Here is a 22,841-nt window from a genome sequence, read left to right as displayed (position 1 = left end):
GAAAACTCTGAAAGTGCCAATGAAACAAACAAAACCTGAATGCTGAAGATCACGTGCACTGTTCGTCTTGACTGGCGCACAGGGTGAGATACTGATAGGCAGTGGATCCAAGTGCAGGCACTATTCACCGTGGCCTGCGAAAGCCTGTGTAGTGGCGGACAAGATTGAAAAGCTAGGGTTCCCTTTTATTTTACCCACTATGGTCAATGCTGCTGCATGTTGCCCCACATTGCAGGCCGAAAATTGGGTCCTATGATTTCTTCATGTTTTTTTTAATATGAGGTCCCATGAAAGAAAGTGAATTTTATACGATCTGGAGGAAGCTGTAGCGAAAAAAAATCACCGTGCGTAGAATGCTCTTGAATAGCGGTGAAGTTATCTTTAACCATCCACATTAGAGACTGTCAGTTCCTAACCAAGGTGAGCAGGAATGCAATGCAGCTGCTTTTTCACCGGCTCACTCTCCTCCAGCCATGATGAGTGAAGTGAGTAGTGCCGTACAGGGGCGGAGCGAGAATCCCTCAAAGGAGGTGCTCGCACTTAGAGCGTGTTTGGATCCTAGGCTAAATTTTAGTCCGTATCATGTCGAATATTCGGAGGCTAATTAGAAGGACTAAATATAAGTTAATTATAAAACTAATTGCACATATGGAGGCTAAACGGCGAGATGAATCTATTAAGTCTAATTAATCCATCATTAACAAATGTTACTGTAGCAGCACATTGTCAAATCATGAACTAATTAGGCTTAATAGATTTGTCTCGCCGTTTAGCCTCCATCTGTGCAATGGATTTTATAATAATTTATATTTAATACTTCTAATTAGTATCTAAATATTCGGTAAGATAGGAACTAAAGTTTAAACACCTCCTTAACCTCATGTTTTATGTACGAAAATTGAGAATTAAAAGGCTAATAGTACATGGACGTGCATGGCCTGCAGGGGTGCTGCTCCCCCAGCACCCCCTGCAGATCCGCCACTGGTACCGTATGCACGTACTGACGCGACTATACGTGCTGCAAAAAGATGCATGGGTCGTGTCGTCGTCGATTATTGCTCCAGGATGGCAGGATGTAACGCAGTACTCGTACATGCCCACATACATGCAAAAAGAGATAGCGTACCTTTGCCATGCCATTGGCATTGATTGACATGTAGACCGGCGACTCCAATCAGGTTGACGCAACCGTGGGCTGCATTTTTTTTTTTTGACATTTTCTGAAATATATTTTTTTTGGAAGGCGACAATACTATGATTTATTATGATTTTATTTTATGATGATAGTAAAAACTGTAAATAAGTAAAAGACTAACAAACCTCGAAAATGTGAAAAATTCCACAATATATCAAATAACAAAAAAAAAACTGAAAGGGTAAGTAGTAGAAGCTCTAAAATTGGGTATGAATTTCAAATCATCTGCTCAGGCACATATTTAATGGAAACTCTGAGCCGGACTTCGACCAAGGACGCAATGCTTCTACCGGTATCCAATGCTGAGATATTTCGTTGGTTTTCTCTAGAAAAAAGGGGTAAGCTATACCATTTTCTTTTTTTTTTGTATGGATATAGATGGACCTACTACTTTGAAATTTGGATTTCTCTTTGCTCGAGAGCAGAAAGAGAGAGAGAGGTAATCGGCCTTTTCCTTTGCTTGCAAGACGAAGAGGAGTATGGTACAAGCTACAAGACGGCACAGATACCTATAGTAAGGAAAGGAACATCGATCCTGTCCATCAGACAACGGAATGCGTACGCAGCGATGCAGCCATCGCAGCTAAGGGCTGTTTGATACAAATTCCTAAAGTTTAGGATTATCATGAAGTTTAGGATTTAGAAATTGTTAATCCTAAAATTTAGAAGAGGGTTGTTTGGATGGAATCCTAATATTTAGAATGTTAGAGGGAAAATAACTTTTTTACCCCCAATTGCTCCTCTACTGTTCACGCCATTAAATGCTTGGGGAGGGCAACAGGGGTAAAGGGGGGTTTGGGGACCACTTTTAGGAGAAAAAGGACCCATTAGGATGCCTTGGCCCTCCTAATGAAAATAACCCTCCTAAAGGTTATGAGTGCACTTTTAGGACCCATATTTGGATGCACAGGTCCTAAAAGTGTCCTAAAAGGGGAGTCCTAATCTTTAGGAGTGTGTATCCAAACAGGCCCTAAATCCACGGCCACTGCACTCAGCGGATTCCACGATGTAGCTGAAGAAACACTCGATCGTGTTTGAATCCTTGAGGTAAAGTTTAGTCCATATCACATCGAATCTTTAGAGGTAAACATGAGTTAATTATAAAACTAATTACACAGATGGAGCCTAATTTGCGAGATGAATCTATTAAGCCTAATTAATTCATGATTAGCACATATTTACTGTAGCATCACATTGTCAAATCATGGACTAATTAGACTTAATAGATTCGTCTCGCGAATTAGCCTCCATATGTGCAATTAGTTTTGTAATTAATCTATGTTTAATACTCCTAATTAGGATCTAAACATTCGATGTGACTAGTCCTGGGAACCAAACGGGCCTCAAAGTTGCAAAATAAAAGGCAAATTCTAGTCATCTCAATGCTAAACAAACGAGCTCTTTTACGGTAGACAATAATAGGTTATACTAGTGTTCGAAAAGTAACGGTATAAAATCATTCGAAAGTCAAATTAATTATATACTACTAAAAACTTCACCTGTGGTATGGATAGTATACACGTGTAAAGTAAGTAGTATAATGGTATCATGGTAAAAAAACACAAATGGCTTCGTATAATATTTTTTTAACTAACATAAAGTCTAAAAGATTATTCCATTTGAAATATCACATTTTACAATGTAATAATTACTAAATTATCCATGATAATGAACAGTTAAATCTTATATATACTATGTACTAACAGGTATTGTGTACCGTAAAAAAGCTCAAACTTTATTGTTGAGATTTAATCTCCTCTTGTTAGATTGTGTAGGCACATTTTCCCCGCCAACAATAATTTTCGTAGTACTCCTACTTATGTTTTAATTAAATTGGTTTAACTTGTCATCTATTATCAGGAAAGGAAACCAATCAAGGTAGACATTGTTTTGTGTCCATAGAGGAAAAAAGATAATTATTTCCATCAACCAACAATGGCTGGAACCTGGAAAATCAATCTTTTTTTTTCTGCCCTCCCATTTGAAATATAATTCTTCTTATATATTAATAGGTATTAACCAGTGGGGATTTTCCCCTTCCTACTTCTTAAAAAGATCATCTTTTTAAAAGTAGATTCTTTTTTGTTTTCATACAAACATTCATTGCTTTGATATTTCCTTGAACATAAATTTGCCCATCAAATGTCTTGACTAAATGTTTTGTTTCGGTTAGAATCCATTGCCCCAAGTCTCTAAATTTGTCCGTTAAATGTATCCATTGATAGGATTGTGCGAGAAATTGAACCCTATGAACTCACGGTGTATTTGTTTAGGGGTTATGAAACTCACAGAGTCTTTACATTTCGAGGGTGTTTGGTTCCTCCCCCTTTACATTAAAAGTATTAAACGTAGACTATTTACAAAATCCATTACATAAGTGGAGGCTAAACGGTGAGACGAATCTATTAAGACTAATTAGTTCATGATTTGACAATGTGTTGCTACAGTAAACATTTGCTAATGATGGATTAATTAGGTTTAATAGATTCATCTTGTCGTTTAGCCTCTATATGTGCAATTAGTTTTATAATTAACTTATATTTTCTCCTAATTAGCCTCCGAATATTTGATGTGACACGGACTAAACTTTAGCTCGGGAAACCAAACACCCCCAATCTACCTCTGATCTGATCTCTGGGACCGTCAGTCAATCATGACAGTAATGTTGGACTCTGGAGACACGAGATCTTGCTGCATTCCCTTTGCCTCAGCAGGAGGTATATCAAAATCAACCTTGCAAAAGAACAAACAAAATTCAGATCTGCCGACAACCCGTGAAGAAGACAAGCTATCCTTTTTCCTTTGAAAACAGCAAGACAAATATGGTGTGCAGCAATGCATTGCTGTGCGTGAGCCGGTAAACTGTCAATTTTAAGGTGCTCACCTAGCTTCCCATGCGGCCATGCTACATCCTGTCACCTTTACTTTCCCATGCGGCCATGCTACATCCTGTCACCTTTATCCATTCTCTTAGCTTGCTCCTCATTTTCCCCAAAGGTTTTGCATTCGTGTTGTCCCCATTACAAGGACTTGCAACCCTTTTCTGATGTGATTGATTGGCCGATAATGACACCAGCAATCCATGCATGGTGATGGAAGTTGATGAGTGCACTATGAAAAAAACTCATAAAAAGAGGTCAGGTGTCTGCCTCTCATGGGTTGCATGTACTGCAAGTGAAGCTTTTGTGTAAGCTTTTTATATATTGTTAATTGTTAGTATATCTGGATGTAATGGCCCAGCTAGACAGTATGGAATCTCATGATGGATTCTTTTTGTTTATCTTGTGCAACCGCTACGGTTTTGTGATGAGTAACTTGAAAGGCAATCCTCAGATTCGCTTCCTGATTGTTGTGCAGGACGGGCCTGTTTTCTTTCACTTGCTAAACTTTTAGCACCCGTCACATCGAATGTTTAGATACTAATTAGGAGTATTAAACGTAGACTATTTATAAAACCCATTACATAAGACGAATCTAAACGGCGAGACGAATCTATTAAGCCTAATTAGTCCATGATTTGACAATGTGTTGCTACAGTAAATATTTGCTAATGATGGATTAATTAGGCTTAATTAGGCTTAATAGATTCGTCTCGCCGTTTAGATTCCACTTATGTAATTGGTTTTGTAAATAGTCTACGTTTACTACTCCTAATTAGTATCTAAACATTCGATGTGACACGTGCTAAAAATAAGACACGGGAAGAAAACGCCCCGATCTAACACATGGATTTTGCTCAGTGTTTCACTTGACTCCACTTTGTAATGATGATGCAGGATGTATGCCCTAATGATGCCTCACTTATTGAACCACGGTGGAGAAAATTGTGGTGAGCTGATCTCCTTTTGTCCATGCTCTCTTCTTCATCAAATTAAAGCATATATTTAACCATAATACTCTTCTGGCACTCTGAAAAACTCTTCTTTCTACCTACAATGAAAGGCAGAGCTCCTGCCAATTTGTTAAAAAAAACATAATACAATCTGAGGTACATAACCATGTTCTGGCACTCTGCTCGACAGCAAAACATTTAGGTACAACAAATCACCATATGTCCGGTAAATCCAGCTTTTTTAGGTGACTCACTTTTCGGTAATGACCTGGTGTCAAAAAATTCAAGGGGTGGTTTGATGTTTGATGGATACTATTCCTAGTTGGGGTGCGCATGGGCAGCTGAGCGGAGTGAATGAGTGAGCTTCAAGTGACAAAAGCTAGCAGGCCCACACCACAGCTGAGGCCACAGCTTGAGATGGGGCCTGGTGGGCATCCGGCACATCGACAAAACCCCCGGGGATCGCAGTGCGGAGGTTGAATGCTTTGTGTACCGGAGGGCCGGTACTGGTGGCTGGTACTACAACCTGTTTGGTCAGCATTTTGCCAGAAGCCAACTGTTTCTTGTACCCTCTCTGTTGTGTCACTGCCGGGAAAAAGGGTGATGAGCGTGTTGATCAGTGTTCGTGCAACTGGCTGCAGGCCAAGCCACCAGCTACATCATTGGTCTATTTTTTTTTCTTTTGATATTGGTGAGAAAAGTAGGGGAAACTTTTCTCTAGCATTATTTTTTTTTGGAATAGATCTCTAGCATTATTGGGAAGGGAATAGTAAGAGTACATTTGTTATATGGAGGAAGACAAAAGTATAAATGAAATGCTTAAAATGGTACTTAGTCACAACTCACAAACATCAGAACATGGAAGCTAATTAAGAAGAGATTATAAAGATGTGAGAAACTTACTATAATATTTAAAAACTACCTGTAGCATTTAAAAATATTCTAAGAGAGATTGATGGTCAAAGTTTAAACATGTCGAAAGTTTAACACATGTCGACTATATGTACGTAACACAACGTATACTTATGATCAAGAGGAGTCCAGTGGAAGAAGTTGTTGCATTTCCATCCGTCCTGTATGGTTTTGACTTTTGAGTCATAGTGCTCTACAGTGACTTTTGAGTCACAGTGCTCTACAATTATTTGGCCTCTTGTAGTGGTTTCACGACAACAAGAAAACAAGATGAACTCTCATAGCTATTTTTAACTTCATAGATTGCTTTATAAGAAGATACTTATTTGTCTTAATATTTTTTTAGAAACAACAAAGAACTGGGAGCTTTATTTTTTTTAGTTTGAGACTACCAAGCAAGCAAAGATTTTACACTAGTTAGTCTTTTTCAGGATAAGCATTTCCCCTATTCCTAGCCGCTGTTGCTCCATGCTCCAGACCTCAACTTATTAAAAAATTTATTATTTAAAAAAAGTCAAACTTGGAAGGCTTCGATTGACAATTAGCTATACTAAACGTGTGCTTAGTGTATAATAGCCGCACCAATAGATTCTTGTGTCCAAAGTGTTTTGACATGGTGTTGATTTTGTTACAATGTAGTACAAAATACTCTAAATTCGAAATACATATATTATTTAAACAGCCAAAGAAATTTGTGTACCTTCAGTTTCATCATGGTAGTAGTATGGGCCAGTTTGGCAGGGCTCCTCGTGCGGAGCCGGAGCCGCGGAGCCACTTTTTTGGCTCCTCCATGCAGACCTAAAACGGCTCCGGCTCCTCCCAAATGTGCCAAAAAATGACTCCGCGGTCAATGCCGTTTGGTGCGGCTCCGGCTCCTCCGTGCTTCGGTAAACGCACGGAGCCGGAGCCGGAGCCCTGCCAAACTGACCCTATGTCTGTGTCCAAGCTCCTCGGTACGCCATACAAGTCCAACGGGAAACCTGCGCCAGCGTGATCTCGCGGGTCCCAACGCGCTGGCGGGCCCCACAGTATCGGAAGAAGCAAAAAGAAAAATAAAATAAACAAATCTGAGCCCCTCACCCTCGCCGAGGAGAGGAGGAGGCTCCGTCCGCTCAACAAAAACAATAATAGCCACGCTTGTCTTCTTGCAACGACAATTGCATCAGTCCCAGGAGAACGAGAAACTCTCAAGCCCCCATCCGTCGTTTTCAAACACTGTTCTAGCGGATTGAATCAAATCAAATACAGCTGCTACTGGCAGTATTTGCATCTGGTCAAAGACACAAGGATTAGCAGTACAGTTAACAGTGGCAACACCAGCATTCCCACTACACTTGACACTGTGAGCTGTGAAAGAAAAGGCTATTGCTTTGGAGCTTCTGTAATCTCTAGTGCGGGTGGGGAGACGAGGGAGGCAGTAGGCAAAGGCACCACGAGCCGCTGCAGAGACAGGGACGGGGCTCCCTGACTTGTTCGAGCTGCCTGGGCGGGAAAGAGAAAGCGAGTTGGTGCGAGTGCAGAGCAAAAAGAGGAAAAAGAAAGCCCGGGCTCGGCTTTGGATTCTTGCGGGGGCGACCGGTTTTCTGCTCTCGAGGCTCCTCGCCGCCGAAGCCGCGGCCTTTCTTCCAATCCACCGGGGTGGCGCCGCCGCCAATCTGGTACGCGTTCTCTGTCTATCTCCTCTTGTGCGCGCGCTTCGATCTGTGCTCGTGTTCGTGCTGTGGGGTTGGGGCGGGCAATGTGGGTGCTGTTCTTGCGTCCCATCTGATTTCCATCCACAAACAGTGGGGAAAAGGGAAGAAAGATTGGAAGAAGCTGTAGCGGTAGTACCAGAGCAGCAGTAAAAACCAAAGCTTTTTGTCTGGGGGTTCCACGCGGTTCTTGTGACTGCCGCCGTTCCCCCCGCATTGGTTGTGTGGTTGGAGGTATTAATGCTCCCCGTTTGCGGTTTTATTGCCCTCGTTCTCTTGAATCTTGGGTGGATATTTTTTTTTACTTCTGATTTTTGGAAGGGGGTAGAGATGTTCTCTTGCTCCTTCCTCTTGGGGATTTTCGTTGGGGTTCTGGTCTGCATTCTGTCTCCGATATGGGATTTTGAGGAGATTTGGTGACGGATGGATTGACCCAGGTTTCCGCTGTCTCTCAATCCGGCTCCTTCCTCCGGATTTTCAGGGGGATTCCCTTCTTCTTTTCGCATAATAGGTGGTTTTGATTTGATATCTTCTGTGGGTTTTGGGGATTGAGTGTTCCATCCTTCTGCTGCATTTGGTAGGTTCTTGCAGTTTCTGAGCTGTACGATTCAGGGGTTTTAGGTGAAGATTGGTACTAGCCTAGTTTCGATCTCTTCAGTGCTCTTCTACTCAACCATTTATTTTCTCTTTTCTAGAGCGCAGAGATTTGTAAAAGGCACAACGGATTTCCATTTATGGTAAATTTCGACATTGCAGAGTTTTGCAGCAATAATGTTTAGCTGCACATTTTCTCAGTTCCAGCAATCCTACTCAGTTCCTGATTGCATTCTGCCCTAAAAAAAAGTTCCTGATTGCATTCTGTACTGAACCGTGTATTTTATAAACAGTAGAAAAATCCAGTCTTGTGTTGGTGAGGAGTTGCCTTATAGAGCAACTCCAAGAGGCTGCTAATCTTACCCCCAATATCTTTTTTAGGAAGAAAGAGAGAAAAAATGAACTCCAACAATCCACCTAAACCTTCCCCAATTTTTTAGCGACGCTAAAAAACAGCCTGCCACCACGTATATTTTAGCGTTGGCGTTCCTCCCCCAATCCTGATTCCCCGCACGCCCGCCAGTCCCTTCCGATGGGCCCAATACGATGACATGGCCTGTGTTTGAAATATTGGGGGTATTTATTAGCGATCTGCTGTGAACTGATATGTTTTTGGGGGAAATTTTTTTTGGAAGAACCCCCAATACATAGTTTTGGGGAAGAATTTCTTAAGATGCTCTTGGAGTTGCTCTAAGGAGTTTGGTAATTGGATCCTTAAAACCTAATCTTCTTGACTGATTATTTTAAGGTGTGATGTTCAGCTTACGGTATTACTACTATGCAATGCGGTGTTTGTTGACCAGGTTTCTCTCTATTTTCACTTTTTCAGTGTTGATATCTGAACCCTGCTTTTGGGCATTTTAGTGGTGGCGAAGGATCCAATAGAATTCCAGTTGCTGCTTTGAATGGTCTGGTGGTTGGGAGATGGATCGCAGGAGTTGGCTCTGGAAGCGCAAGTCCTCAGATAAGAGCCCTGGGGAGAGCGATAGCTCTGGTTCATTGTCGTCACATTCTGAGCCTTACTTCGATGATCAGGTTCTGCTCCATCTGTTAACTTTCTTTTGAAGGGAATTTGTTTCTTAATCTCTGCATGTTAGTGATGTCTTGGTTACATTAAATACTGACTTATCTGCAGTTTTTAAATCATGACTTGGGGGTTGTTCAGGCGTTCTTTTCAGATTTGGGACAGCAGCTTTTCTGATGAAATGATTTGGGTCCTTTTAATTAAAATGAACGGTAGAGTCACTATTGGCATCTCTAGGCAAGACGTCATTTTTGCTTGCCTTGGACAGATTGTTCATAATTCATATTGTACTGCCCATGGCTTTTTTAGATAATGATACTGCTTATTTGCTTCCTGGGACTGTCCTATTAGCTTGCTTGTGATGGTGTTTGAGGTTTCAAAATTTTACTTAATGTCATATAAGAAGATCTTGCTGCAGTTGAATTGAATCTGTGTATGGCATTTCCTGTTCATATGGCAACTGCAACAGATTTTCTCTTAAAAACACATGAAAATGAATTTTTTCCCCAAGTATGGTCATATGGTAGCAAGGAGGATATTGATAAAACTAGAAATTTCAATGCTTTTCGTTTTTAACCTCTTTACCTGGCTTTTGTTTCACTCACTAGGACTAATATAGGTGGTGGGTTGAGCAAAGCTTGATGTTCTTAAGAGACATATTTGTGACATTTAAACGATACATAGGCTGCACTTTGGACTCTTCCTAAGAGTTTAGATGCTTTTGCAAGAGTTAGGTATAGTTGATACACTAGCTTCCTTCTTGCTTTTGCTCTGCCTTTGGTGCTACTTTTGCCATATTAGAATGTTAAAACCTACCTTTAGCTCTGTCTCCAAGTGAAAATCTGGATCCATTCAGGTGCTTGAAATAAAGTTTCCAAATTTTTCATTACTCTGAATATTGTGGCATTTTTTTAACTGGTGCAAATGGATAAAAATATTATGCCATGAATGGTGAATAACCTATGAATGAATCTAGCATTCATATGTTACTCTGTCATGCAATCTCATCCGAATTACTGTGTCATGTGCAGATGCGTTGCCCAGAGTTCATGTTGATTGGTTGATTCTCAATTTAGTATAGCCATGCTTCTTAACTCTAGAATTTCAGTTTAGTGTTTTAAGTTTTGGTCCACAATGCATACAGAAAGAAAGGATTTAACTGGATCGTTAAGGTCTTGACTCTTGAATTGTGTGCAGATGTATATGTTTATCCAATTTGTCTTTCTTGTCTTTAAAATACATATACAACCAAGTTTGGCACTTCGACAGAGTATGGTATACTTGAATTCTGTCCAATGATTTGTCTAAATATGTAAAAAAAAGAAACTTCTAAATTCAAAATCATCTGGTACCTTACTGTTTATGTTAATTGGTCTCAAGCTTGATTTTGCATTCAGGTAGTTTGGCTTAGGGTTTTCAGGGCTAGGCTGATTATTATAGTTGTCTATTTCATTTTTTTTTTAAAAAAACCCTGGCTTATCCTATGTACTCACTATGTCACTTGCTTCCTTTGTAGACTATAAAATATTTTTAGATTATTTGACAACTGCTTTGCTCAAAACATTTTCATTTTGTTTGTTCTGGAAAATCAGGAAGTCAAACCTGTTTCCAGTATTTCTTCCCCAAATCATAGTCATTCACCTGAAGTTTCTTCAAGGATGATGACCGATGATGAGACTCAAGAAGCTGGAACAACAAAATCATTGAATGAGAAGCTATTGTTGGCAACTATCTTAAATGATTCTTCTCCACAGCATGGCCAGTCACCACAGCCAGAGGTGTGCCAGTCACCACAACCAGAGGTATCCCCAGTTGTCCAGGATTCTGTAAAGAGTTTGAATGAGAAATTGTCCCCAAAGGTCAGGGATGATGATGTCCAGGATTCTGTAAAGAGTTTGAATGAAAAAGTGTCCGCAAAGGTCAGGGATGATGATATCCCGGATTCTGTAAAGAGTTTGAATGAGAAACTGTCTGCTGCTCTTCTGACTATCAATGCTAAAGAGGACTTGGTAAAGCAGCACACAAGAGTTGCAGAAGAGGCTGTTGCAGGTAATTTTTTCTTTCCAGTTGGACTTCATAAATTTTGCGGTTTGAGTGAGTCCATGCATAGGTTTACTTGATTGATAGTCACCTTTCATTCTCTAGGAAAGCAAAACCGATTTCACATGTGATGAAGTCAACTTGATTAAAAAAGATCAATTCATTTGACTAATTTGTTCAGCACCTTCTTCAGAAGTTTAAAATGCTACCAACAAGTTTTTTTTTATTTAAGAAAGCAAGTTCTAGTACTCTACTGAATTTATATTGTATTTTTCTTTATTTGTAGGTTGGGAACAAGCTGAAGCTGAAGTTGCTTCCCTGAAGCAGCTACTTGAAACTGCATCTCAGAAGAATACCTCCCTGGAGGATCAGGTCAGCCACCTAGATGATGCCCTTAAAGAATGTGTAAGGCAGCTTCGCCAGGCACGAGAAGAACAAGACAAGAAAATACGTGATTCAGTTGCCAAGAAGTCAAAAGAATTGGAGTCAGAGAAGTCTGAGCTCCAGAACCATATTGCCGAACTGAGTAAGCAGCTGGAAGCCACCAAAGTAGAAGCTACTGCCATGCAGGTTCAGCGCGATCTGCAGGAAAAGCTTCAGATAGTGGAGAAAGAAAACAAAGACCTCAAGGTTGAGCTCCTCACACTGTCCAAGGACCTGAAGATACTTGCACGGGAAAGAGACCTGAGCAACCAGGCAGCAGAGACAGCAAGCAAACTTCACCTGGAAAGTGTGAAAAAGATTACAAGAGTTGAGGCAGAATGCCTTAAGTTGCGTCATCTAACACGGCGAACATCCTTGGCCAATGATTCAAGGCCTATAGCCAACAGTGCTTGCATGGAATCTCAGACTGACAGTCAATCTGACAGTGGGGAGCGCATGCTAGTTGTTGATGATGAAATGAAAAATTCCGATTCGTGGGCATCAGCTCTGATAGCTGAACTTGATCAATTCAAGAATGGCAACTCTGGCGCAATAAATCTCGTGAACAATCCTGTTGAGATTGACCTGATGGATGATTTCCTCGAGATGGAAAGGCTGGCTGCATTACCTGAATCAGACCGTGTAAGCTCTAGCTTCGGAGCTGAAACTGATTCTGACCAAGGTGTGACTACAGATAAGTCATCAAAAGTCGAAACTGAGTCATTGATGCGTCAGGTGGCAGATTTGCACGGAAAGGTTGACAAAATTGAAGTTGAGAAAAGGGACCTTGAAATGGCCCTTGCAGATGCCAAAGATCAGCTTGGCACATCATGTGAAGCTCTAATGGTGGCCAACAACAAGTTGGTCGAGTTGCAGATGCAGTTGGACTTGGCAAACGAGTCCAAACATGCTGCTTTAGGACAAGCTGAACGACTGAATGGTGAGAGGAAAGATTTGGCATTGCAATTGGAGTCTAAGTCTGCACAAGTTGAGGAGCTTCAGCTGATGGTGGCGTCACTGGAAGAAAAGTTAGACAGGAAGGAGTTGGAATTGCAGTTAGAGTTGATTTCTGCGGAGGCTGCAGATCTTCGCAAGACAGTGACTTCCTTGGAAGAGCAGATTGATGCGGAGAGAATTCTTTCGATGCAGCACAAAGCAAATGCAGACATGGCAGAGGCCTCTAAAGAATCAATGGAGGCACAGCTGCGGTCTGCAAACACAGAAATTGGGAAACTGAATGGGATCATGCAAACTTTGGAGAGTGAGGTGCAGAAAGAGAAGGCGTCTCGTGAAGAACTTTTGGAACAGATAGAGACCATGAAGATTGAATCAAAGAGATCACTTGCTTCAGCGTCTACCAAAGAGTCATTAGAGGCGCAATTGCAGGTAGTGAACTCAGAAGTTGCAAAACTGCATGGGACAGTGAATGCGCTGGAGTGTGATGCAGCAAAAGAGAAGGCATATTCCTCAGACCTCCAGATGCAACTAGAGGCAGTGGAAGGCATCAGGAAGGTGTTGGAGTCTGAACTTGAGTCTTCACACCAGGAGACCATGAAGCTCCGGGAGAAGGTTTCGTTGTTGGAAGTAAGGCTTAAGGACCAGACCTCGTTGCTTGTAGAATTTACTGCTAAATCAGAGGACGCAGTGTCCCGGAGAAAGGCAATGGAGGGTCAACTTGAAGCAGCAAATCTGGAACTCACAAAACTGAGAAACAGGATCAGCCTGCTACAAGGGAAGGTTGAGCAGGAGAAGCTTCTGTCAGAAGAGTACGAAGCAAAATGCCGCAAGCTGGAGGCTCAGCTGTCCAGGGACAGCCGAGAGGCGAAGCTTTGGCGTCTCTCTAACTCAAACGGCGACCTGAAGGTCAAGCAGGTATAAAGCTGCCTCTGTTTCAGTGCATCTATTCTGAACTCTGAATATATCATCCCAAACCCACACAAATCTTCTGGGCTCTAGGCTTACAATTTTAATTAAACCTGACAACTCGAAGCTTCCTAATTGCTGGTTCTTAACGATGTCACAGGAGAAAGAGCTAAGCGGTGCTGCTGGGAAGCTTGCGGAGTGCCAGAAGACCATTGCTAACCTTGGTCGCCAGCTGAAATCACTAACTGACATCGATGGTGTTGTGACGGATCATGAAGATCTGGAACCCAAGGACACACACCTTGACTTCAGAGATGGCGACGATGGCCTGCTTTCTGCAGACATGGCTGACGGTCTGCACGAACTGGGTCTTCCTAAGAGAAATGGGAGCTGCTTCTCACCGATTCGGCCGAATCCATCCTCGTCCCCACCCTCGGGATCGCCGGTGTTCTCAGGGAATCTGACGTCTCTTAGTAGCTACCTGAGCAAAACAAAAAAGTGAATCAAAATGTGATGAGAGGATTGTGCATAAATTATTTGACGGTTCACGGATGACGTCAGTTGTTACTTAATGGTAGATCTGGTGTACATTTACAGAACCTGATGGTTGCTTACGTTTTTGTTTCATCTATTCTTCTTCGTTTGTGTTGTCAGTTTTCTTTGTGTTCATGCTGCTTGGTGCGTGTGCCGCAAATTTTGTCTTTATGAGATGTCCCTCAATTCTGTGTTGCGCTAGCTAGTTTCACTAACTGATCCGTTCATTTCAAGCTCTAGGAATGAAGGAAAGACCAGGAAAATGTAAGTGAAGTGAAAAAAACGTTTTCTTTTTTCAAGCTAAGGAAATGAAATGACTGAAACAAGTCCACGGCTGAATACACGCTTACAGGCCTTCCGTACTTCAGAGAAGGCATCAAGGCAATGAATGATGGGCTAATGGAAGTGGACCTGCTTCTTCTCACCAATTGGGCCAAATCTGTTTCTGGGTTCTGATATCTTTTTGGATCCATGACAGATTATGCAATGAAGAATTTTCTCTGTCATGCTCTTAGGTGTGCTTGTTGAATGAATCTATTTAATCACTTTGTGTTGCAGTGGGGTGATTAACTTCTAATAGGCGCGCAACGATTTGCAATGTTCTTCTATTTAAGCACCAGTGTCTAAGCACCTTCCATGGCACCTTCCTTTAATAATCGCTAGTAGGAGTCCTTGCATTTGCGCCATCCATTTCCATCCTTTATTTTGTCCATCTTCAATCTCTTTTACCATTCAGTTTCACCGTCTGCTTGTAGTTTGAGTACCGCATGTTTGCACCAAATCTAGTGAAATGTTTTCTTTTTTTATAAAAAATTCTCCTGATTTTGTGTTGTTTCAATAGATGTCAATACTGAAATGACTGAAACTCGACCAAGCAAATGACTACAAAACAAAACCACCGTGAAAATAAAAGGAGCATAATGTGGCATGTGGTCTTTATTTGTAAGGTACGTGAATCATGTTAGGGAGAATTAATATCGGATGATGAAAAATTAAACCGAGGTGACTTTTTTCGGGGCTCACTGTCCTTGAGAAAGTGGGCCCGGGACAATTACCAGTAAATAGCATTGAAGTAAAAGACTGCTGCCCACATGGTTACAGATTCACCACCAGCTAACCCCCGGTCGAACTCTCAGGCAAAACTGCAGGCAGGCCGGCCAGCTTCTCTCTCTGAACTGAAACCATTCTTGGTTCATCCCTGCTGGCTGCTTATAAGCAGCAGCTCACGATCTTGGCGTTGCTAGGCAGGCAGCCACAGAAGCAGAGCTTTGAGATAACGTCACCATTCTTCCTGCACCCAGCTCTGCTTCGCTCGTCCATCCCATCCATCCATGGGCCTCTTCAGCTCGCCGGCCAAGGTCTACAAGCCGGCGGCCGACGTCGACCTCGGCCCGGACAGCGACGAGCACTACATCAGCCCCAACGTCAAAGGTTGCTAACTCGCTTTGCATTGTTGCATCATACGCAGAATTCAAGCTCGGAGCTTGGCATTCAGAAATCAGAATTGATCAGTTCTTGGAAGTGTGGCTTCTGCATTTGCGTCTGAGATTTTTTTTTCTTCTGACAATGCCTCTTTCATCGGCAGCTCCTCGCGTCGCAGGGCTCCTGGTGAAGCTGCTGGCCTGGGTGCTGGAGATGCCCGTCGTCGGCTGGATCGTGCTCTCCGTCCTCAAACGCGACAACCTCGTCTACAAGGTTGCCTGCTCAAAAACTTGTAGTCACCCTGCAGTCTCTGCTTCGAATGGTTTGTGCTTAGTGCTTAGCCTGAAACTTGTCAATTTGTCATCGTCTCTGCAGCTCGTCTCCGACGCCGAGATCCCGGAGCCGCCGCTGTTCACGGCCACCCACACCTGGCAAGGTCATCTTCTCTTCTCACCTGCGTTCATGCCACGCTAATATGCATTCAGCAAGAAATTTCGCTCTTGGTCACAGTCTGAACTCTGAAACCCTTGTGAATGCCGATGCAGACATCCCGGAGCAGAACGTCAGGCTGACGAAGCCCGGCCTGCCGCCGCCGGAGCGCGTCCAGGAGGCCGTCGTCTGCCTCACTGCTCCCCTGCCGGAGCCGGCGGCGGCGCTCGCTGATCCGTCGCCGGGGTTCAGGCGCTGGACGGTACGGGACTTCCACGAGGCCTACAGCTCGGGGCAGACGACCCCTGTCATGGTAAAGCCTCTGTTTTTATCTGAAAAATGAACATGGTAGGTTATTCTGATGTTCAAAGCAAAACCTTTACACCAAAATTTAGAATTTGTAAACCTTGCACCAAGATTTGGGAGGCAGTAAAACCAGTTTTTCCTCTATATATATGACAAACAGAATGTTGAATGCAGCGATCGGATCTAGGTGGCCGCGAACTGTTGCTGGTCCTGACGAATTATTGGATCCAGATATTATTTTTATTTTTTATTATTATATACAATCCCTGGGAGAAAAAAAAAGAACGGCAATCCATGAGTAGCAACAATTCCCGTTGAAAAAAAAAGCAACAATAATCCGTGTTCGTTTGCCGGCGCATGCATGCACGCAGGTGGCGCGGAGGTTCTTGGCGGCGGTGAAGGAGTGCTCCGGCCCGGAGGTGAACATGGCCTTGTTCATCAGCTGCGACGCCGCCGACGTGATGCGGCAGGCCGAGGACTCCACACGCAGATACCAGCAAGGTACTAATCCTAGTACTACTAATCAGGGTTTTAAGTTTAAATTTCGGCATTTTCTTGGGTCTCCATCGGAACGAGCGAAATTTGAGTTAAAAAGGTAGATCTTTCATGAGCAGTGCCATATTTCAGATGAACAATGATTGATTTCGGTCATGACCGAAAAGATCGCATTCCGCGCGGTGTACTATTAAACAGCTAGGCACAAACCAATGGATCATCGTAGGAATTCATGGTGATCGCACAGTACTCAACAGTGCTTATCAGTAGCCAGTACTCCTATTTGCCTCTCTGTCTTGCCTTGAGCCCTTGATCGCCATTGACATTCAGCCATTCATTCATTATTAGGCCACCAGTAGGTTTGGGCGTTTGGCTTCTAGAAGCTGTCACATGTCGAAACCCGGCACCAGTTTTAGCTTTTTTACTGCATGCGCAGTTGTAGCTAGCTTGGCCACCATGCATGGCAGATCGGTGCGTCAGGAAACAGTTGCTATGCCAGTGAGGCATGCCGCTGCCTGCCATTCGCAGCAGGGCCCAGAGAAGTGGTGAGGACAAGTATGCCACCAGCTCGATGAACAGTGCCAGCAGCATCGGCTCCTTTACAGGTAGAAGCCGCCGTGCTCTCTGAATCGTCTCTTCTGGTCTTGCTGAAGATTTTTGCTGGAACGGCATGGATCGGCTCTGAATCCGTGCTGAAAAATGGTCCTGGATCCCTGGAACGGACGGCGCCATTCATTACCGCTCCATGTCGACGCATGTGGCCAAATGCAGGGCCAAGACTCCTTGTCCATGTCGGCCGCCAGCTGCTGATCTGTAGGAAAATGAAGGCCGGAGAGAGATGAGAGATCGCTGTCACCTGCACTGGCACTTACTGTATCGTATATGCAGAGTTTATTGTAGGATTGTTACTGCGATCGACTGAAAACCAGTGATTGGATTTCGATGATGCAATGGTGTTCTGGTGAATCACTGCTTCCTGCATCTGCATGCAGGGGCGCCGCTGTCGGCCATGGACGGGGTGCTGGTGGCGGTGAAGGACGAGCTGGACTGCGCGCCGTACCCGACCACGGGCGGGACGCGGTGGCTGGCGGCGGCGCGGCGGCCGTGCGGCGCGGGCGACGCTGCGTGCGTGGCGCAGCTGCGGGCATGCGGCGCCGTCATGGCGGGGAAGGCCAACATGCACGAGCTCGGCGCCGGGACCAGCGGCATCAACCCGCACCACGGCGCCACCAGGAACCCCTACTGCCTCGCCAGGGTCTCCGGCGGTTCATCGGGCGGATCCGCCGCCGCAGTCTGCGCAGGGCTATGCCCCGTCGCCCTCGGCGCCGACGGAGGCGGTAAGAATCAGGATGTCGTCAACCACCGGGATATTTGTGCAGTGCTGACACTGTCACCGTCCCGTTCGTGCAGGGTCCGTGCGCATGCCAGCGGCGCTCTGCGGCGTCGTCGGATTCAAGCCCACCGCCGGCAGGCTCTCCAACTCCGGGTGCGTATCCATCTCTGTTCAGAGCCAATTGTGCCAAATCTCCGCCACAGCTCACAAGTGACACGTACTGCTCTTTCAGGCTGCTTCCTCTGAACTGGACGGTCGGCATGCCGGGGATCCTGGCAGCAACCGTCGAGGATGCGCTCATCGCGTCGGTGCCACATTTGTTTACCAAAAAATCATCCACAGAAAAGCATTTGTTTACCAAAGTTAATCTTTTCACGTTGCGTAATGAAAGTGCTGAACACACGTGTTGCCTTGTCTTTGATGTTTCAGTTATGCGGCCATTGTTGATCAGTCTAAACCAAGTCATTTACAGGTGATAAAAAAGGGTCTGATCACTTTTGTTTCTTCTTTCTGCTCACGCCAATTTGAGCTACTCCAGTGTTCAGTGAAGATTGACTGACTGACTGACTTGTTGGTTGACGATTTTACCCTGCATCAGCCTGAACTGAACCTGCCAATGCTGACGTGTACGAGATCCATGCCTAACATCAGGCTAGCCAAATACGCAAAGGTCAGTCTCTGAATTCCGATCGAGAATGTTGTTATGGTCCCTGAACATTGTACTGAAATCGTTGCGGCAAATGAACAGTGGTTTGACGATTGCTCCGAGGACATCAGGAGCCTCTGCGGCAAGGCCCTCCAGATGCTGCGAACGCAGTACGGTTGGGAGGTAAGCATGATTCAGCAACACAGGCTCATGATAGCAATAATGCTGTAATAAGAGACATGTTCGCTTTAGCTTATAAGTCGGCTGAAAAGCTGAAACGGCTGATTTATTTTGAGAGGAAAATACTATTTGGTGGCTGATAAGCCGGCTGAATAAGCTGAAGCGAACAGGCTGAATGCTTGTGAAAAACAAAACCGGTGGAAATAGCAATGCGTGCTTGAGAACATTATGGAGAAATTGAGATCTTGGATGAGTCTTGCTGCCATGTATCATGGCAAAAGCTAGGAATGCACTAGAACATGTTTTCATGGCAAGTTTAGAATAATGTGGAACCTAGGAAATTTCTAGAGCATGGACACTTGTTATATTGCCATACCTCGCCTAAGGTCTATATAAAGGCATGCCAGCCTTCCATGCCATGGTGGATGTAGAGAGTCCTAGAGTGATTGGATTGTGTGAGCAGAAAAGATTTGTAGCTAGCCACACATAGGGAGGTGTTCTCATGTGTTGGTGTTAAAGTGAAGACCCTCTCAAAGTAATGTGAGTATAGGTTCTATAAAATAACCAGGCCGGCATTTTCTCAACAATGCATAATCTGACAACAAACAATCTGTGGCTCTAGTTTCTCAGCAATGCACGTTGTGAAAACAAATGAAGTGCGCCTCTAGCTCCTAGCTCCTAGAAAAAGAGTATCTCCCAACAAACTTTGAGTATTAATCAATATTTTTCTAAGGTAAAGATTATATGCCGTGAGATATCACAGCTTGATCGGTCGTATGAGAAGGACCATCATTAATGGACTAAGACTCGAGTATAATGTGTTTATGGAAGCGGTGAGGAGGTGACCTGAGTATAATATGTGTATACTTGAGAATGCTCTAGAGAAATCGAGACATTGTAAGAGTCTATTGCTCCGCTCCATGGCAAAGCTTGGAATGCGCAATAGAACTCGTTTTAATCACGTTGGCCTGTCTGCAAGTAGAATGTATGAAGTGGCATGTCATTGGATGATATTACTAGTATTTTAGATAAAATTATTGCAACAAACAAATTAAAGCTTCTAGAGTGAAGTCCTTGTAGGAGTAGAGTGTGTATAGAGCCGGATGGCATAAAAGAACTGTACAGTTCCAGAGAATCAATGCTATTTTATTTCTCAGCTACGCACAATCTGACAGAGGAAATTTTTACTTTCTGAACTTTTTTTCATTGCAAAAGTGTGTGGACGTGACTGTCCCTGAGATCGAAGAGATGCGTCTGGCGCACTACGTGACGATGGGCTCCGAGTGCACGGCCTCCCTCGCTAAATACCTCGACAACATGTAAGCAGTTGGCAGATCAATCAGTCGTCGATCGATCGATCAAGTGATTCATCAGTGATCCATGTGTGTGTGGCAGGAGCAAGTCTGAGATCGGGTGGGACGTGCGGATCGGCCTGAGCGCCTACCGATCCTTCAGCAGCAGGGACTACCTCAACGCGCAGCGCCTCCGGTACTCAAAGCCACCATTGTCTGATCCCTCAGACGAACAACAAATGTATCTGAATCTGATTCTGCAACACATTCATGTTTTGATTTTTGCAGGAACCGTCAGATGTTCTTCCACAACAAGATCTTCGAGACCGCCGACGCGATCGTGACGCCGATGACAGGGTTCGTCCGTCGTGATCTCTGAGTCTGCAAAAAAAAAAGTCATTGCCTTGCTCTGTGACGCCATGGCTGCCGCTGCCAGTTACTCAGTTCGTCACCTGACTCGTTGCGCTTGCATTGCAGGGTGACGGCGTACCCGCTGCAGGAGGACGCGCTGGGCACCGGGGAGCTCGACTACATCAACGGAGGTAATGTCCTGATCGAACACGAGGAATAATTGAAGAAAATGATTCACCATGGAGTGAAAGAATCAGCTGCCATTGTTGTTGGGAAAGTTCTTGGTCATGATCATCGATGATTAATTCTTGGTTGCGTGCAGCTGCGCTGGTGCGGTACTCGATCGCGGGCAACTTCCTGGGGCTGCCGGCGATCACCGTGCCGGTGGGGTACGACACGGGAGGGCTCCCCGTCGGGCTGCAGTTCATCGGCAGGCCATGGTCGGAGGCGACGCTGCTGCACCTCGCCTACGCCACGCAGGAGGCCTGCGCCAGGGAGCACCGCAAGCCCAAGGTGCACTACGACCTCCTCCTCAGCAAAGAGTACTAGCCTTCAGTCTTCCACGCAGTTGGGATCGACGATGATCCAACAGGTGTATGGTGAAATTGGTCAGTGATTTATTTGTTGACTGGCAGTACAAAGAAAAAAGAAACTGTGGGTTGCGATTATGAGTGCATAATTATTGTTTTTGTGCCGGGAGAGCAGTGCCTCTCTTTTTTCGTCCAAAGGGGGAAAAACTACTGTATCGACAGATTCTTGGGTGCAATTGAAACTCTTTTTAGGACAGTGCTGGAGTGCAAAAGAGTTTGCAGACATTCTAAAAATTTTACTATAGATGAAGATGAGGATGGGCATTATCCAAATCATGGTCAACCAAATTACATGAGGAGGTAAGTGCAAAATTGTAGCTAACTTTGCTTTAGCTTGTCCATCCCACTCCTATGAATAACCGTCAATCTGCTCTGCTCGTTCCTCACAGGCCCACTTAGAACCCACATACAATCATCTTCTTGCTCATGGCTTCTTCCAACATTATCGAAATTAAATCAACCCTGCCAATACAACCACCCCGAAAAGCTATGGATCCCGTCGGCCAACCATGCCTGAGAGACCGGTTTGGCCCAAGATTTGACCGCCGCTAACCACTGGACACTGCGTGATGGTCCTGATTCGGCAAGATGATATTGTTTTTTTTATTATTTTACGTATATTTTGTTATGTTGTTGTTGACGCCAAATTTCGTCACTAGTAAGATCGGCGTCAAGAAGAGAGGGAATTGGAAAAGTACAGTTGGGAATCGGCCGAATGGTGCTACAGTACAAGATCGGCTGATGACTTCTCCCTCGCTTCGGATCGTACGCGCCGGGGTCCCAATCGGTTGCCTTTTGCCGATAAGGAATCGGCCGATTAGGAGGTTGGTTTAATTGGGCCTGTATGGGCTTGGAAAGGAACAGAAGGATAAGGGGGAGATCAGCCCATGAAGCGTATAGTAACCAACCTAGCACGAATCGTGCTTGTAAATATTCGTTTTCTATTTGAATTAGGGATAGAATTCTAGTCAGTTAAGGAGTCATCTGTACGGGGCTATAAATAGCTACCTTTGTAAATCTGTAATCATCAACAAATCAATACAACCAACTACTTTTTCCTCGTACTTACTTTCAAGCAGGCGACTTCGGCAAATACTTTCTCTTTTCACGAGTTCGTACGAGTTGGCAAAGCTGCATCAACCTGATCTCCGGCCAATCTTGTAAGTTCCGTTTACCGAATACATTCTAAGCTTTAACTTCGGGCGTATCGATGTTGTTCCGTTTAGATCTATTCACTAGTTATCGATATTTACTAGAATCATACGTTTTACCTGTTTTTCTAGTTTTATCACCAGTTATCCAGCTAGGAATCGGTGGTTTCGGCTTTCTTCACGTTCTGCTATTAAATTCATTTATTCTACATATTGCCGATTAGATCTATTCCTAGTGTTGTTATTATAGCATTGTGTCGATTACTCCAGTAGTTTTCTATCTACAAGGCTACAGTGATCGGCTGTCTTATAGCCGATTTCTTTATTACGGCAAATCGGCCGATTCGCTGATAAGCTCTCTCGAGATCGGAAATTTAGCCGATCGTGATTTCTGGACCTGACACGTATTCTTCCTTGCCAATCAATAGGTCAGATTGGCTGGCACGCCGCGCGAACCGCACCAGGGCAATCACCCGAACAGGAGTTAAGCAGATTCTCCCGGGTCGTGTGTCAGACGCTGGGATTCGGTTGACCGATT

The 22,841-nt window shown here is 44.1% G+C and overlaps 1 protein-coding gene across 1 annotated transcript; it reads left to right on the top strand.

The window, feature by feature from the left end:
* The first annotated feature begins 7,327 nt into the window (after positions 1–7,327).
* Positions 7,328–21,348, top strand: LOC101762259 (filament-like plant protein 6). The gene is made up of 21 exons (XM_022829452.1): positions 7,328–7,597; positions 9,054–9,259; positions 10,841–11,297; positions 11,575–13,583; positions 13,735–14,072; positions 15,388–15,539; positions 15,694–15,803; positions 15,906–15,966; positions 16,076–16,272; positions 16,637–16,766; positions 17,753–18,097; positions 18,171–18,246; positions 18,326–18,397; positions 18,523–18,565; positions 18,692–18,763; positions 18,842–18,922; positions 20,135–20,238; positions 20,315–20,407; positions 20,500–20,568; positions 20,689–20,753; positions 20,885–21,348. The coding sequence occupies exons 2-21, from the start codon at positions 9,149–9,151 to the stop codon at positions 21,109–21,111; spliced, it is 4,812 nt and encodes a 1,603-aa protein (XP_022685187.1). The 5' UTR covers positions 7,328–7,597; positions 9,054–9,148; the 3' UTR covers positions 21,112–21,348.
* Positions 21,349–22,841: the final 1,493 nt, after the last annotated feature.

This window comes from Setaria italica, chromosome VIII (genome assembly GCF_000263155.2).
Source record: "Setaria italica strain Yugu1 chromosome VIII, Setaria_italica_v2.0, whole genome shotgun sequence".
NCBI lineage: Eukaryota > Viridiplantae > Streptophyta > Magnoliopsida > Poales > Poaceae > Setaria > Setaria italica.
Note: the sequence above shows the minus strand (reverse complement) of the source record. Positions and strands in the feature narration are given on the sequence as shown.